The sequence below is a fragment of the Colossoma macropomum genome, unplaced genomic scaffold (genome assembly GCF_904425465.1).
Source record: "Colossoma macropomum unplaced genomic scaffold, Colossoma_macropomum, whole genome shotgun sequence".
Taxonomy (NCBI): domain Eukaryota; kingdom Metazoa; phylum Chordata; class Actinopteri; order Characiformes; family Serrasalmidae; genus Colossoma; species Colossoma macropomum.
In genome coordinates, this window is record NW_023494788.1 from 3144800 (window position 1) to 3161994 (window position 17195).

General features: G+C 41.3%; 1 protein-coding gene across 1 annotated transcript in view; it reads right to left on the reverse strand.

Moving 5' to 3' along the window:
- fa2h (fatty acid 2-hydroxylase) overlaps nt 1–16768 on the reverse strand; it is a 58138-nt gene extending 41370 nt beyond the window's left edge. Inside the window, exon 1 of the mRNA XM_036568057.1 lies at nt 16344–16768. Within this exon, the coding sequence (XP_036423950.1) occupies nt 16344–16625 (282 nt within the window). The 5' untranslated portion in view covers nt 16626–16768. The remainder of the gene's footprint in view (nt 1–16343) is intronic.
- Between the last annotated feature and the right edge of the window lie 427 nt (nt 16769–17195).

Below are 17195 nucleotides of genomic sequence, written 5' to 3' on the forward strand. Positions count from 1 at the left end.
AAGTGTTTTAGCCGAGCACGCTGAAGTTATTCTTCCTAATAAACACACACGTTCAGCTCTGTCTCATTATTCACCACCATCACTGTAATATTTCACCTGACGAGTTTATCATCTGTTAGAAAAAAACTCATAAGTCAAAGCACCATTTTCGATGTAGATAAACGTAACGTCATTATGTCTGTTCTAGTGAACTCTGCTGGCTGCCTGACAATACAACAATAGAAACAGACGGTTAAAACAGAAGTTAAGACACCTGTGGGGTTTATCTTAAAGTTAGAACAGAATTTAGGAAATTCAGTCGAGTTAGGATGTGTGTGTAATAAGGTTTTCTTATCTGGAGTTAATGATAAGATTATGAAGTTAAGAACTGTTGTTCTGTAACAGCTTCTGTCCTAAATTTATGGTGTCTAAACAGGTAAGATTTCAGACTTTCTGTAATACGGCCCCTGGACTCAATCAAAAACAAAATCCATGTGTTAAAGAAGCCTTACAGAGCAATATTGTTTTCAAAGAACACAGTTACAGGCAGTGAAATAGACCATTTCCTGTGACCCGAGATGTAAAAAAAAACTGTGAAGTTGCTCTACAGCTCAGAGTGGCGGTGTTTCCTGAGAAAAGCCGCAGTGAAAAAAAAGCCTCAGTAGTGACTTTCAAAGCTGAGCCTGAGGTTCATATCTACAGCTGCATCTCCCGGCATTAGCAGCTCAGTGAGACAGAGGCACAGCGTGATCAGAGTGTAGCCTGTAGAGGCTCAGCAGGAGACTAAACTGAACCATTAACACTGATACAGTCTCCTCTGTCTGTTGCTCAGGCTCTGATCCAGAACCGCATCCTCCACAGAGACTAGGGCTGCACGATATATTGTTTGTTAACTGTTATCACGGTATTGGCCTTTGCAATATTGATTTTGCAGAGGGCCTTGGTGAGCAAAAGGGTCTCTGACCAATCACAGTGTTTTTAATGGGAACATGTTGACCAATCACAGTTCCAGATGACCTTCTGTGGGTGTTTTGATTAACTGAGGATTTCATATAATTCAATAAAACTGAATTATGTACTTTTAACATACACAACGCACAATATCAAGCAATATCACTCATTTCCTACACTGAAATAGTGTTGCTTTGAAATGACTGAAACGTGTACGGTGGTTCCACATCAACACAATTTGAATCTGATTAAGGTACATTCAAAGCAAGATTTTTTCAGCGCCATCTCCATTGCTGGAGAATTAGGCTAGTTTAATACAGAAAGCGTAAAGGTGGTGAGGAGAAAGCTTGCAGTAAAAAGAGAAAAGCTCTGCAGGGAGGTGCCAAGTGGTCTAAAATATAGCTCTTACATAGTGGTCTAAAATACAGCTCTTATATAGTGGTCTAAAATATAGCTCTTATATAGTGGTCTAAAATAGAGCTCTTCAGTCCACGAGTGGTTAGCGGTGATAGTTATGGTGGTGAGAGCAGTGCAGCAATCATGCCACAAACACAAATACATGCTAATGATTAAATATATAGGCTTATATCCTGTAACTTAGTGCCATTGTCCCAAAATTTCAACATTTTTTTTATTTTGGCTCCAACCAAACAATTTTTTGGCTACTACAGTGTGCCTAGCTAGCAAGTTAGCTGGTACCTGAAGGAGAGAAGTTATAAAGGAGGAGACGGTCACTGGTTGGAAAATGAATGGGAAAGCTCATAACCCTCAACATGGCGTTTGTTCATGAGGGGAAAGTCCAGCCATTCAATAAAAAGAACCAATCAGCTCGCTGGTGAAGCCCCAAGCAGTAAAAGCCCACCTAAATTGTGGAGATCTGCACCAGAACAACCTGAAGAACACTTTTTTGTGTGTAATTTGAGCCAAACACTACAAACTATTTGTGCCGTTTTTGTCCGATTTTACCAGTGATCACCAATATGTTTCTGAAACAGTAATTCGGCCTTCAGTTTTAGCTTTGTAAGTCTCTCCCCTTTCAAAGAGACAGGAGGCTGGTCTTGTGTGACCGGAAATAACTGCCTGGTGGTGTTGCTAAGATGGCCGTCAAGTGAGCAGACTTTCCTTTAAGTAACCACTTAGGGTGAGCTAATGTAGCTAGCGCCCTGTAGCTAGATCAACTTGTTAGCAGCCAACAAAAAACAGTTGCAAAGCAAAGAAAAAGGCAAACATTTTAAATACATATTGTAGTTCAATGAGAAGCGGCACACAGAGAAAAAGCATGGATTACATTCAAAAGCAGCTGAGGGAGATCAGTAGTCTTTGTGTTGGATAAGTAACGGAGGCTGCCTCTTCAGATGAGCTCAAACTACAGCTACCCGGTTGCTAACGCTGGACGCTGATGAGGACTCGTCGTCTATGAGGTCTTTTCTCCTCAGTGGACGATGTGCCAACATGTTAGTTTGTCAGAGAAATATATTACCACTGTTTCTGACCCAGCTAACCCAGCTAACATCAGCTAGACTAGTTAGCCCAGTTAGCAATGATAATCTCTCAGTCACATCCTTAAAACACGTCCCTGGCATGTTCAGGCACTCGTGTTTCGGAGTGGCACGGTATGACAAACACTTACTCACAAATATGAGCAAAACTGTGAAGTTTTACAGCATCATTTCACTGAATTGCTAGCCTCTATATTTTCTCTGTCGTGCTGTGATGAAGCGGGAACCCAGCTAGCGCTTTCAGTGCTCCACTACTAGTACTCGAGCACCTTCGCACATCCCTAATAACAGCACAGGTACAATGCTTTTCAATGAAACTGCACAGTTATACAAACTCTTATAACATTATTTGAGACAAATATGAAGAACCCAAATCCCTGGTTCTTGTTTTGTGTTCCCAGACCACCTCTATCTCTGAGGGACGCAGTAGCTTGATGCAATTAGCCGGCAAGCGACGCTCCGTTTCCCCCTGAGGGTGGCGGTGAGCTCAACGGCTGTGTTTGTGGTGCGTAGTAATTAATCAGAGCTTGGGCCACGCCATGGCCGTCCCCTCTGATCACCATTTCTGCTAAAGCAGTCAGTCCCAACCCTTTTTATCTCCCTTGTTTCCTCTCTCTCTCTTTCTCTGTCTCTCCTTCTCTATCTCTCTAAGGGCTATCGCAGCCAGCAGTAGAGCAGTATGGCAGGGGCCTGTAGGGACCAGGCAGAGAGGACTGAGAATAGAGAAGCTACAGCAGCAGGTCCTCGTCACCATATCAACACGAGAGTGTAAACAGCATCCACACAAGCGTTTGTTAATTGTTACTGCAATATTAGTGATGCTATCACAGAAGGCTGCAATATGCAAATGAGCATCTAAGAAGTTAGTACTGGCTCTGGGTTTACTACAGCACTGCACAGTACATAGATATATAATAATAATATATAGATTACTAAACAAATGTACATCATTTTAGTTGAAGGGCATTTATCCCACATTTTTAGTGCATTTTTATTTGTAACATTTATGTGAGTTTATGCACCAAAATCAGTCATAATTAATCTATCATGACATTTTTCAACCTTAATGTATCCCTTATAATTGAACAGGCTGCTTTTTGCTGTTGTCGGAAGAAAACCTTGTATCTCCAAAACGACAACTTTACAGGAGAGGGAAAAAAACTACTTTACTTTTAATGTAAGTCAATGGAACCAGACTTCCAAGTCATTTTGGGTCATTTCTTTTAGTCCATTCATCATGATATTTACATACAATATAAAGGGAACAGGTATTTTCAAATTATGTGAAAAACTGAAAAACGACAAAAATAGAGATACGAGGTTTTCTTCCGACAACAGCGTTTTGTTACTTTGCCTTTCAGGCTGATATATGTAAATTATCTCTGTTCTCATTGGCTGCCCCTGTATTATGCCTCAATTAAAAAGCAGTCTGGACTGAAACACTCCTTATAACTTCAAAATGAATGGGGCGCACCGAACTGTTGTAGGCTGAATAGGCGATCCGTGCAACTGCAGTGTTTTTCATGACATTACAACAAGTTAAAGTGGGCTGTTTTTGCAGCTTAATTTCCCTCTGTGGACTGAACAACTTAAAACTTCACCAGTATTTACAGTACGTTTACATCAACGTCTTGTCTTCTAAAAAAGTGAGGACGATTCCATTTTTAGTGCCTTTAATAATAATAATACTGCAGACAAAACCACGTTTTGTTTTCTGAATATATTCCAAGTTATATCACTATTACAGGATCCAGCAATATAAGTCTGATATGGAAGCCTCATAGCTGTAGCTTGTACATCACAGCAGCTCCTCGTCAACTGATAATCTTCAGCCACGGGGCAGATAAAGATTGCAGGGACCTTTATGATCGGACTTGGGATTCTGACTTGGAGATAAAGTTCTTAAAGATGTGGCTGGCCAGCTGCTTCGTTGTCCAGCAGCTCTCGGGGGAAGGTTGGCATGCTCATCCAGGGATGGGGGATGGAAAAACAAAAAGGTTATTGAAGGAGGAATGAGATTCATATCCACGCAGAGGAGGAATTCCAGAGATGGGAAGCTGCCAGCTCCTGCCCTCGTGCATTCTTCTCTGACGGCTGTCAGCGGACCACTGCAGGACTGTATGCTGCCCAGTGCAGAGTCTGACCCAACCACAGCCTCGCCATGGGTGGCATGTAAAGGAGCTGTTCAGAGAAATATAAAATGTGCACAGTTTTCCCCCAAAATGCAGTCAATCGGCTTTTGTTTGCTGTCTAAAGTTTGCTTCTTTAGTTCTGCACTAGTGCTACAAGGCTATAGCTAACAAATCTAAGTAATGGATACCCCCAGCAGATAGCGCTGTGCACATTTTATACCTCATCATCACTCACATGCCTCAAACTAGGACTGGGAACCAGTATACCGGTTCATCTGGTGCGTCTGGAAATCCTCAGGTATGAGTCTTGTCATAACCGCTACACCAACATGCCACAAATAAGCGCAGATAACGCAACATGCAAACAGTTACATGGCTAAACGCCTGAGTCAGGGATGTTTCAGTCAAATGAAAATGAAAACATAGCAGAGCCTTAATCACCTCCCGCCGTCTAGACCGGTTCATATGAAGTAGTCACTTTGTTTTTGAGGCAGTGGACAAAAGGGAATGGCCAGTCATTTTGGGGGTTAACCTTAGCCCAGGGGTCGGCCACCCAAACGTTAAGAAGACATTTTATCAAGTTTCGACAAAAATCTAAGCACCTTGGGAGCCACAACATTTTATGTCCATTTTATTGAAGTAACGTTTCACCATCTTGGCTGTAAACATTCTCAGTGTGTGTTAATGTCCTAGTACAGGCTAAAAAATATACAAACGAAAATTCAGACTTACTTTGCTCTGCTTTAAGCTTTAGCTCGGCTATAGCAGCTTTTCTCACATCTCCAGCAGGAAACTTTTCCTCAAAAGTGGAACAGTTTCTTGTAGCTGTCAAACACTAAAAATTGGCGAAGCTGTAGTCTCACTTGCCGCTCGCCAGCTTCTTGCAAGAATTTTCCCGTTCCACCTTAAATGGTGCCTGAGGCGCCAGAATGTAGCTACCTATGTAGCTGACTGTTGCATCACTTAAGGTGGAACGGAAAAATTCAAACGAGATGCAGGTGAACAATAAGCTGACTTCAGCTTTGTGACTTTTTAGTGTTTATCAGTTTCTCGTTGCAGATTAAACGTATCAGGAAACCAGCTGGAGTGATTATAAACGTGAATAAGTCCATTCGTCTCCAAATTATCTATGTCCGTCTTAAATCTTTCTCTTTGTCTTTTCATTAGCTACTAGCTAGGCCAGATTGCTGTTTGTGTTGCTATGGTGACCAGCAGCCAATCTTCAGAGTTAAAGGGTGAATTAGCAGTTCTACATTAACTCCAGTGTTTAAGACCATTTACTGTTAAAACTGTGTTGAACGATCAGCAGAGCTTTATTTTACTGTAAAGGAGGATTATTTTATTTTTACCTACGAATCTAATTCTGCTGTGGAGCCACAACAGGACAGTAAAAGAGCCGCATGTAACTTCTGCTCCATTTGAAATGGAATGGGAAATTTTGAAAAAAAGCTGCCGAACTTCAACCTTGAAGACATCAAGACATGAAACAACATCCATCCATCCATCATCTAAACCGCTTATCCTTCTGGGTCGCGGTGGGGTGCTGGAGCCTATCCCAGCTGTCATTGGGCGGAAGGCAGGATACACCCTGGACAGGTCGCCAGTCCATCGCAGGGCAGACAGACAGACATACACATTCACACACTCACACCTAGGGGCAATTTAGTGTGTCCAATCAGCCTGACTGCATGTTTTTGGACTGTGGGAGGAAACCGGAGTACCCGGAGGAAACCCACGCAGACACGAGGAGAACAGGCAAACTCCACACAGAAAGGACCCTGGTCGCCTGGCCGGGAATCGAACCCAGGCCCTTCTTGCTGTGAGGCGACAGCGCTACCCACTGCGCCACCGTGCCGCCCATGAAACAACATTTAGCACTATTATTGCCAGGCCTGAGGGGCTAGTGCTAGAAAGCAATACTGACCTAGAAATATCTATATATTGTTCAGTTTTTTTGACTATTTCACAGAATAAAAATATTTGAGACTTAATTTGTTTGTTAAACATGCTTCTTATTAAAAAGTAAAAGGACCCAGAATAACAGACCACTGTAAACCTATGAAAATAGGTTTACTTAAGCATCTAAAAATGGTTTCATTTGAAAATATATGTATAAGACAATATATATAAAGAAATTGTAATTATAGTATGATATACATGTTTGGCCATAGCACCCATGACTACCTCAAACCACATGTTAAACCTTGCTTATGGGATACACACTGTATAACGTACTATTATGTATAAAATTGGGTAAATTTTAAAATTCAGGCTTTACAGTGGCTGCTAGTACTGTTTTTACCTATGTGCACTTTTGTCCATTTTAATTTTATTTTAAAGGAAAAATTGTCTGCATTTAGTTTTTTTTTTGCTACCCTCATTTCACAAGTGCTGAAGGCTTTCAGATAAATACAAAATAATAAATAAATAAAGAATAAAAATAAACTTTTGGCACAGTTATGGTCATAGACCTTGTGTCATCAGTTCTAGTTCCAGTGACCTCCCTACATTTAATCAGAAACTGAGAATCATAGCCCTCGTCATACGCTGTGTAGATCATTCTGGAAACTAATCTAAATTGGCTTATACAGTTTTTATAATGCAATTAAACATCTGTTTTTATTATAATCCCTCATATAATTGAGCCATATCTTTAGCAAGAGTCACCACCATGTGAATGTTGCCCTGCTAATCTTTAAGACCCTGATCATTCAGAGAGAGAGATACAGTCAGACATCGGTTGTTTTTGAAGACATTCCATTTGGAAAAAAAATACTAAAAAATATTTCCTTTTTTTATGAGAATGGAGAATAAGCAGGGTCAGTGTTTGCTGATGTCATATTTAATATTGTACTATACATGCATTAATGTGTTTTAGAGTGAGTAACATTACAGTGTCTTCTACAATCATATTGATTTACCCACAGCAGCTTACGCTGACCAGTCAAAACAGTGTTTACATCAAAGGGTTACGCTGGGAGTAGTCATCCCTCTAGGGTCAAAGCCATGAGCTCATGAGTGTTATAAAGGTTCACTGACCGCTGGGACGCCACCACGTTTGGTAACTTGAATTTTCTGAGCACCGTGCGGTCCAGGCCGAAAAAAGGGGCCGGATTTGCGCAATCTCAGTTGTGCTTTTATCAGCTGACACCACGGGCCTCATTTATTCCCACTGAAACTGCATGAATGAAAAACAAACTAAAGGGGTAACACACCTACACGTCAGTGTGACACTCCCCGACGCGGTCATTAGCTCCGTTGACTCTGTGACGGTGCGTGTGCGAGTGCTGTTTAGAGTCATCCAGGTATACAGCCTGAGAGGAACGACTGAGAAGAGCAAACAAAGGTGTAACTGAGAACGTGCTACACGTGAGGCAAGCGTTCAACCTTTGACCTTTCCGCACCATCAGAGACGCAAGGCTATGCTAGGGCCTCCATGCCAGCTGCAGTTACAGGGTAACTCATATTAACAGCTCGGCAAGGTCAAAGACACAATATACGCTGCTCTGTAAAATGCATTACGGTGCTTTTGTCATTCCACAAACACTCCCGCCAAACTCGTGCGCTCGTAAACGGGATAACTCACAGCGGCCAAAGCTAACGTGCAGAATCAGACAGCACCTGTTAGCCATGACTGAGCAAGCATATAACGGTCCGCTGGCTTGATGAGGTCGGCACCCTGCTGACTGTTTGCCACTGCTGGTCCACCCTCGGAGCACCCAGATTACTGTCCTGCATACAAGCTCTACCTATCTTTTAATCTTCCCCAAACAGATTAGCCTTTTATTTATAAAATAAACTTAAAATAAAATATTACAAACAACTGAAAGAAAATAATGACTCGGCGTAAAATGACGTAGAATGATTTTACAGAAAATGTTGCTGACACTGTGCTAGATTAAAATTATTTAACAAAACTAATCTACAAAGCGTAACTAAAGAAAGGACAGAAGGGAAAATAAAACACTGAGCAAAACGCCAGTGGACCGCCAGCTCTGGGGTCAGCAGGCCAACAGTGGACCTCTATCCTCTTGCTATCAGGGAGCAGTGGGAAACTGGTATCAACCTTAGACTTCAAAGCATCTCAAAATCAATCGAGCGATGATCTTGTAATAATCTGTCGAGCTAGATTGCTGAAGTTTGATTATATCGTCTTATTGTAGCAAATCAATGCGAATAGTTATGGTGTAAATATGTATAATTATGTCTATTTTATCGCAGTCAGATTAAAACCTCATTCACTCCGAAACCGAAGCTTTATAGGAGAAGAAAAACGTTTTTAACGTTAACCCCTTATAATCCCAGGCTTATTACACACTCAGGCTTACTACTCAGTAACTACAGGGACTTCAGTGCAAACTGGTTGAGCTATTTATAGGTTATAGACGTGTATTATAAAACTCTGTGCCCACTGGCGAGCCCTGGTCATTAAGGGCTTAATGTATGTTCATCTGGCAAGAATTTATCACTTTGGTTCATTTTATTTGCCAGTTTGTCATGAAATGTAAATCTATATTTCTATCCATACACACACACACGCACACACACACACACACACACATATATATGTATATATATATATATATATATATATATATATACATATACATATATATTCAGTAACTACAGGGATAACATCAAAACAGTAGCAGTTGTTTAGTGTTCTTTCAGTACTGATGGTATTGGTGATATGCTTAGAAAGGCATATTGTGATGTAATTCACCCCGACAGATATATGTGTGTATGTACAGTAATAAATAATAATTATCATGATGAATTATATCACAATATGTCTTTCTTAGCATATCACCAATACTATCAGTACTTAAAGAATGCTAAACAACGGCAACTAGTTATATTTCATTACAGAGAGAATAATTAGCCCTGTATAATTGAATTTACTGCAGTTAGTTTATGAAATGTTGAATAAAAATGACTTTATTGATAGTTTTTGATAGCAGTTTTTAAATGTGGAGCGCCACATGTTGTGCAGTATGTCTGCTCCAGTCTGAATTATCATCATTGTTTTTTGCCATTTCACCCAGGCCTACTCTCTTTCCTTCTCAGCCATCACCAATCCACAAAATGCTGGAGTGGCTGCAGGTTTTCATTCCAATCATACAGAAACAACCCCTACGACTAGTCAGCTGTGTGGATGACTGCACTGTCATCCTCGCTCCAGCAAACCCCAGAACAGGCGTGTTCACATCAGCGAGTCCATCTTCCTTCATCAAAGACACCGGCGGTTACTCTTTTTATGTGTGTTTGGCTTTCTGCCTCGTATATTTGCTGTTGTTATGCATCTGTTCACATGATGACTGTTTCATATTGTCATCACACCAAAACCTAATAAAATGTTCAGGTTTATTTATTTTGAACCGTTTGATAAGACCAGCTGCTCTTTACACTGTGTGAGCTGCAATTACTTGGAATACAAACTTGTTACATTAACATAAATGAAAGTTATGAGTGTTTTCCCATTTTACTATACAGTCATCATTTTAAAGATCTGCGCAGACGCAAATTCACACACAGCTCATGTTTGACAGAGTTTATACCGAAGAGGAAAACGTTCTCAGACTTTAAATCCCTCTACTGAACCCAAACAGCTGTGTTTCGTGTTTGGCAGGACTTTGAAACTAAAAGGGCCTGAATTAACAGCTCAAAGTGGAATTCCACTAATTTTTTAAAAATTTCTGCATAATTAAACAGTTAAGATGTAAACAAATTCATTCAGAGTGACTTGTCTCAAATGTTTAATTCTACAGAAAGTCAGAACTGTTCACAGTGATGGTGATAGGAACCAGACTTCTGATGAGTTTAATGCCTGTAAAAGCTCCCTCACAGAAAGTTACTACATGAAATGGTTATGAATTCACTGCCTGATGCCTGAACCATTGTTTTATGGTTGTTTTGAGAAGGTTTTGGCCTAAAACATATTTTCATACATAAACATAAGCATTGTTTATGGTTGATATGGTGTAGTGTAGTGGGTAACACCCCTTCTTTCTACGTTGTGGACTGGGCTCCAATCCCCCACCTAGCCAAGTACCCTCTACTGTACCAATAAGAGTCCTTGGGCAAGACTCCTAACACTTCTTTCGTCTAACTGTGTAAATCAAATTGTAAGTCGCTCTGGATAAGAGCGTCTGCCAAATGCCATAAATGTAGAAATCAAACATAAATTCATTTGTCCAAGAGAGCACAATTGGCCTCGATATCTCTGGGTGGGTAGGATGGCCCCCCTCCTTCCTTCATCACTCAACGCAATGCCATTCAGCGCAGACGCCTGTTAGCTGACATAACAGAACTGCCGTTTGTCACTTTCCTTCGAGCGCCTTTGGCTGAGCAGCAGTACGAAAAGATGCGGTGGTGCTTCACAGGTCTTGGAGGAAGCCTTCGCCCTCCTAGCACTGGTGGTATTGTGTGATTGGGGGAGTCCTAACTAGTGGGTGGAATTGGAGACGACTAAATTGGGGAGAAAATTGGGGAAAAAAACAAAAAAAAACAAAACATAAATCATTCAGGGTGGAGAGGTACATTGAAGATGTTATAAGCCAAATCTTATGCAAAAATTCTGAAAAGTTGGTGGAATTCCCCTTTAAGCCTAAAAACAGCCTTGCCTTTTTGCCACTGTGTCCAGTTAGCCAGAGTGTAATATCTAGTGTTTTTCCAGTACACAGTGTACATGAGCTGAATATCTGCTGCTTCAGAAAAACAGTGCTGTTCCCAGATCTTCAGCACATAAACAACCATCAGATATGACAGCAGCTAAATCAGATGAAGATGAAGCTGGTGAGAAGCTACTGTCCTTCTGTTCACTGAACAACTGCATGGACCATAAAAATGGGATTTAGACCCATTACAGAGAGTCTGTAAACAATAACAATAAGAGTACAGTACTTAAGCGATAGGACATGAGAGGGAGTGTGTTATCACGGAATAACACCACAGCCATGATAAATAAACTGGGGCCGTGAACGCGGCGTTTAATATGTTTTAATGTTCTCAGTTCCTTCCGCCAAATTCTAGTTCCTTAACAAGCAGCTTGTTGCTGCGTCAGAGTAATGAACTCGCTGCACAGCCGGCAGTTCGTTCTCCAGCTCCTTACACTAAATTCCAAACTGTCATCACCACTGAGCAGCTTTTCAGTCGGCAGCTGTGACAGAAGAACAGCTAAACAACCTGGAATCATCCAGAAATTAACCCAATACCATTCGCCAAGCGTGTAGTCTGATCTTCAGAGTCTGACCAAATCGGACTAAACCATAAAACTGCCGCAATATCAAGTTTAGCTCAGTTTCATCAGTTTTTGCCAGATCAGTATTAATGTTGTTTTGTTCCAGCCAGTCTGTAAAGCATCTTACAGCCCATTTAGTTTGGCGAATGGTATTCAGATCATTTCTGGCTGATTCCACGTTGTTTAGCTGTTCCTCTGTCACAGCTGCCGACTGAAAAGCTGCTCAGTGGTGATGACAGTTTGGGAATTTAGTGTCGTCTCATCTTCAGAGTCGGACCAAATCGGCTGTCGGTCAAATGTGATCTTAAAAGTGTCCATTTTCTGTTTCGGGCAAAGTAAGAAGTAAAAACGTTCAAATGGCTTGAGCGTCTCCTACAGCTGCCAAAGTCGTTGCTTAGCAACGACGTCTTAAGGGAGTGATACAGTGTCTGTGAAAAAAACATGATGTTATGGTGAAATAACAGCACGGTTAGAACGCTCCTCAACCAATCAGCTTGCGTGGCCGGAACTAACTGTTGTATAAAGTACAGTATAGTGTAGTATAGTAAACTGCATAGTAACAAGGAGCTGATTGGCTGTCAGCCCCTTATGACATCATCTTATTTTATTCATTGTTTGATTTTTCCTCCTGTTCCTTTTTAAATAGTTTATTGTCATCAATGTTTCGCTGGTGCATTTTGTCCATTTCAACTTGAATGAAATCAATGAAATATTGATACATATCATGAACACTTATTTGTGATTTGTATCTCCATAAAAGGGCAGAGCCCACCAAATTTTTACTGCACACTTCTGCAATTTGAGAATATCTCCAGTTTGCACTGCAGTCCAAGGGAATGGGTGCATCTTAAAGCAGCTGAACTCAGCCTTGAGAGGGGGTGTCTGGATACTTATGATCTGCTGTAGCAGTCAATACCTCACTGATCGAAACCTCCGCTGCAGCACAGCAGTCAACGGAGCAATATCTCAAATTAATCTGCACAGCATGTTGTCACACTTGATATCCAGTGTGATTGAGGACACATGGTAAAGCAGGTTAAAGAGCAAGACTGAACACGCAGAGCTTGTGCAACTCATCTGAGTAGCATTCTAATAAATTTTAAGAACTAGAAGCCGGCGAACGGGATGCCAACTTCAGCCTTGTTAATCTGATGTTCTAAAAAAACGGATAAAACAATGTGTGAGTTAATCATCGCCAAACACAGATATGACTAGACGAGAAGAATGGCCGTGGAGTCAAGGCCAGAAATTTTATCTCTGCATATACAGAACTTTATGATGCATATAAACAGAGATAAAATGTCAGGGTGACAGTTCAGCAGAAAATATACACAGTGTATCCGCTTACCCCAAATGTAGCAGATCAGCCAAGACAGATTCAGTGTCTGAAGTTCTTTAGTTTTGCTCTGGAGCTGCGAGGCTGATGTAGATAACAGTAAGGCTGCATTATACCCACATAAAATGTTATGTTTGAATACAGCAGTAATCAGTCATCAGTTATATGAGAAGTAGTGGGTAACACCTCTGCCATCTACGCTGTAGACTGGGGTTCGGTCCCTGGCTGGGTAATCACTCTACACTATACCAATAAGAGTCCTTGGGCAAGACTCCTAACACTACATTCGCCTACCTGTGTAAAATAATCAAATTGTAAGTCGCTCTGGATAAGAGCGCCTGCCAAATGCTGTAAATGTGAATAAATTTTGATTAAAATCGTGTGCTATAGGGTGACTCTTTTAAGCACAAATCTAACCTCTCCTTTAACCCCTTAAATGACCAGGGCCAACCGCCATGCCCAAAGTTTTATTACTTAATTAGTTAATGTAGTATAAGTTAGAAGCCTGGGATTTGAAGCAGTTAAGCAAATGTGGTTGGTGTAGTGTAGTGGGTAAAACTTCTGCCTTCTGCACTGTAGACTGGGGTTCAATCCCTCGCATGGGCAAGCCCCCCACACTATACCAATGAGAGTCCTTGGGCAAGATCTTCGCCTACCTGTGTAAAAATGACCAAATTATAAGTCGCTCTGGATAAGAGCATCTGTCAAAATGCTGTAAATACAAAAGTACCATTCACTATAGTGCAAAATAAAAATATTAATAGCTACTTACATCAAAACTGCAAAATTTTTTGTGCACTGTACAGCCAGAAACAGTCAGATTTCCTTGAACTACCTTTATAAACTATATATATATATATACTATATATAAACTAATATATAAACTAATACATATATATATATATATATATATATATATATATATATTATATTTTGGCCCATTCATCATGAAATTTTCATAGTGTTCCACTTGTTTTTGTTTGGACAGCGATGATGTATATCCTTAAAAAGCTCCTTATAGTGATGTAAGTTTATTGTAATAGTGGCCATGTCTGTGTAAATTTTTCACATATTCGTTTTGAAAGTTTAAAGGCTAAGTTGCTCACTCTCCACACTTGTCGGTTCAAACTCCCACCAATCTGCCTACATCACTCCAGCACCCTTCTGTCATCTTGGAGACTTATATTGCCATAACAATAAAAATTTGTCGTGCGGCCACAGCACATAATGGAAGTCAACTGCATCCAAAATCTTATTGGGTGTCAAAGACTTCTATTATATGAGCCTCGTAGCTCCAGCATAAAACTAAATAAGCAAACCTCAGACACCATGCTTGACTGACTACATTTGGGGTCAGGGGAAAAGTGTGTAGGTTTGATTTTCCGCTGAACTATCGCTTTAATTAAGGCCCAGCAGCATGCACGCTGTTAGGCCTCGTGCCACAGAGGGTTATAGGGTCCACAAAAGTATATTGTACGAGCAAGCGCTCAACAAAGGTGGTGCTTCTTCAGGAAGAACAATGAACAAACTCAGATCGACAAAGAATGCAGCAGATTTGAGACCACTTTGCATTCGTGAAAGCACACGACATACGCACGACTTACATTTGCACACACTTCCACACCAATACGTTCCAGCTATACATGCATTTTTAGCCTTATCGCTGCTTCGTGGTGCCTAGATGACCTGACCACACCAAACATTAAAGGAATACTAGTAGTTTTTAACTTAATGTCTGTCCACTGCAACCGCAGCATACGGTCATTTTCCACAGAGACTAATTTTCCCCATACGTACAAAAGAACAGAAAGCATGTTGAGTTGAAACACACTTACAATAGGAGTCAATGGGCAGATGCAGAAGTCAATGAAGCAGTGTGTTTTCTGCTCTGTACAGGGAAAAAGTCCTTAATGAAGCACTAGAATGCATTCAATATCTCACAAACACCAGAAAGTATGTCAACTGACCGCACCACCACATTGCAGTGATCATATCATCTAGGCCAGACAAGGGACAACCACAGCAAACTAATGGACGGGCGTGCTGAAAAAGCCTGCAGAGCACAATGGAAAGCTTTAAAAGAGCCATTATTTTGTGGGTTTTGTCTAAACGTCTCAGCTGGGACAGACAAGCCAGACCGGTCTGACACTCTCTCTCCCACCTACACACTGAAGTATGCAATTAGCACCTTCCCTTCCATTCAGGTGAGCACTCTGGTAGTCTTTAAAGCGATTCAATGCTTTTAGCCAAGAAACTTAATGGTATGAAAATATAACCAATTCCATCAATTTTTAAAAATTTCTGCACAACTCAGTTGGTGAAATTTAAACAGTCATTCAGAGTGGTCCAACGCAAAATGGTCTACTATAGATAAACCTACACAGAGATGTCTTTACAGTGGTGGTGATAGGAACCAGGGGTCCCCATGACTACAACTCAAATATAGCCTATCCAAAAGCACCAGTGAACCTACACGAGTCTTCTGAGATGTATATGTCATGCTGATGATGGTAAAATAGTGATCAATCTGAAAAAAGATGTTTTTTATGGGTTCTATTTTGCCTTACAGCACCTTGCACATACCCCTCCACCATGAACAACACATTTTAAGCCAAAAGCTTGTTGAAAAACATTGTCTCAGGCAACAGGCAGCATATTCATAACCATTTTATGTAATAACTTTCAGTGAGGGAGCTTTTAGAGGTGGATGTCTGGTTCCTATCACCACCACTGTGAACAATTCTGACTCGGTAAGTTTCTCTGGAACAGAGCATTTCACACCAAACCACTCTGAATGACTTTGTTTACATCTTAACCATTTAATTATGCAAAAAAAAAATCGGTGACAACCCATTCTTTCTCCAGTGCACCTGTCTACCTGAGCCTTCCCCACCTCACCTGTCCCAGGTGAGCGCCCTCAGCTCCACCCCTCTACTGACAGCCAGGTGCTACTGCTGCCTTGAGAGCACAAATGTTTAAAGTAAGACTAAAAATTAAGATAAATGAAGTTTTTATTTATAATATCTATAAGAGGTTTTGGTGATACGACCAAAGTTTTTCTTCATCTCGAGCAGACACTTCGCTCTGTGGACCACCAGCCCAGTCTCAGCTCCGGAGCTTGAGTTTTAAGGGCTTTCAAAATCAAACCAAGTATTAAGAAAAGTCCAAATCTTCATTTTTAAGTGCATTTCAAAAACAGAACTTACCTCTGTGTAGTGATCTGTGCTGTTTTTGTCTAGTTCCCCGATGTAGTACTGCTCCATCCACCGCCTGGCGTTCTCGGAGTGGCGGTGCGGAGGTCCCTCCAGCTCCCGGCTGATGTCCTTCCCGCAGCGGCGTAAAATCAGCGCCTCCCCGCCGGGATGCATGCGGATGAACTCGGTCACATCGTAGACCCGCGTCCCCTTCAGCACCCAGCACGACTCCTTACTGCAGTGCCTCGCTACTTCTGTCGCACTGAAGAAGCGAGGGGACACCGAAGGCGACATTTGTATTTTGCTATTTTCGCTTTTTTAACAATCAAATATCAAAAGGTGTCCACTTTATACACAACAGCAGGTTAAACACCTCCACTGGACAGTCCAGCTACACCGCCAACTGCAACTCAAAGTTGCTGCTGCCTTCTGACTTTCCTCTGGCTCGCTGCTTAGCGACCAGTCATTAACATCTCATGAATATTCCAACGATGGGCGTGGCCAGGCACCTGTTGCGTAGGGCGCCGGGGGAGAAAAACACGGCTGAAGAAGAGGCTAATTTTAATCTCAACTTTAATAAACTCTTATTTGGTCAGTTTTTATCTCGGGTTTAGTGAACTAACCGCTCAAAAATGTCATTAGTTGTCGTTTTGAGGTTTGTCTTCGTCTTCCTAGACTTCGCTCTTGTGGGCGTTGTATGCTAATTTGTTTCCCAGGCTAACGCTAGCGTTACTGTTTACATACGAGGGCGGCTTCCTGTTCGACAGCGTCTTGTTCAAACTTTCCGTTCCACCTTAAATGGTGAATTAAAGATGGAACTGTAGCCTTCACATTTTACAACTTAGGATCAACGAGGCTGAAACT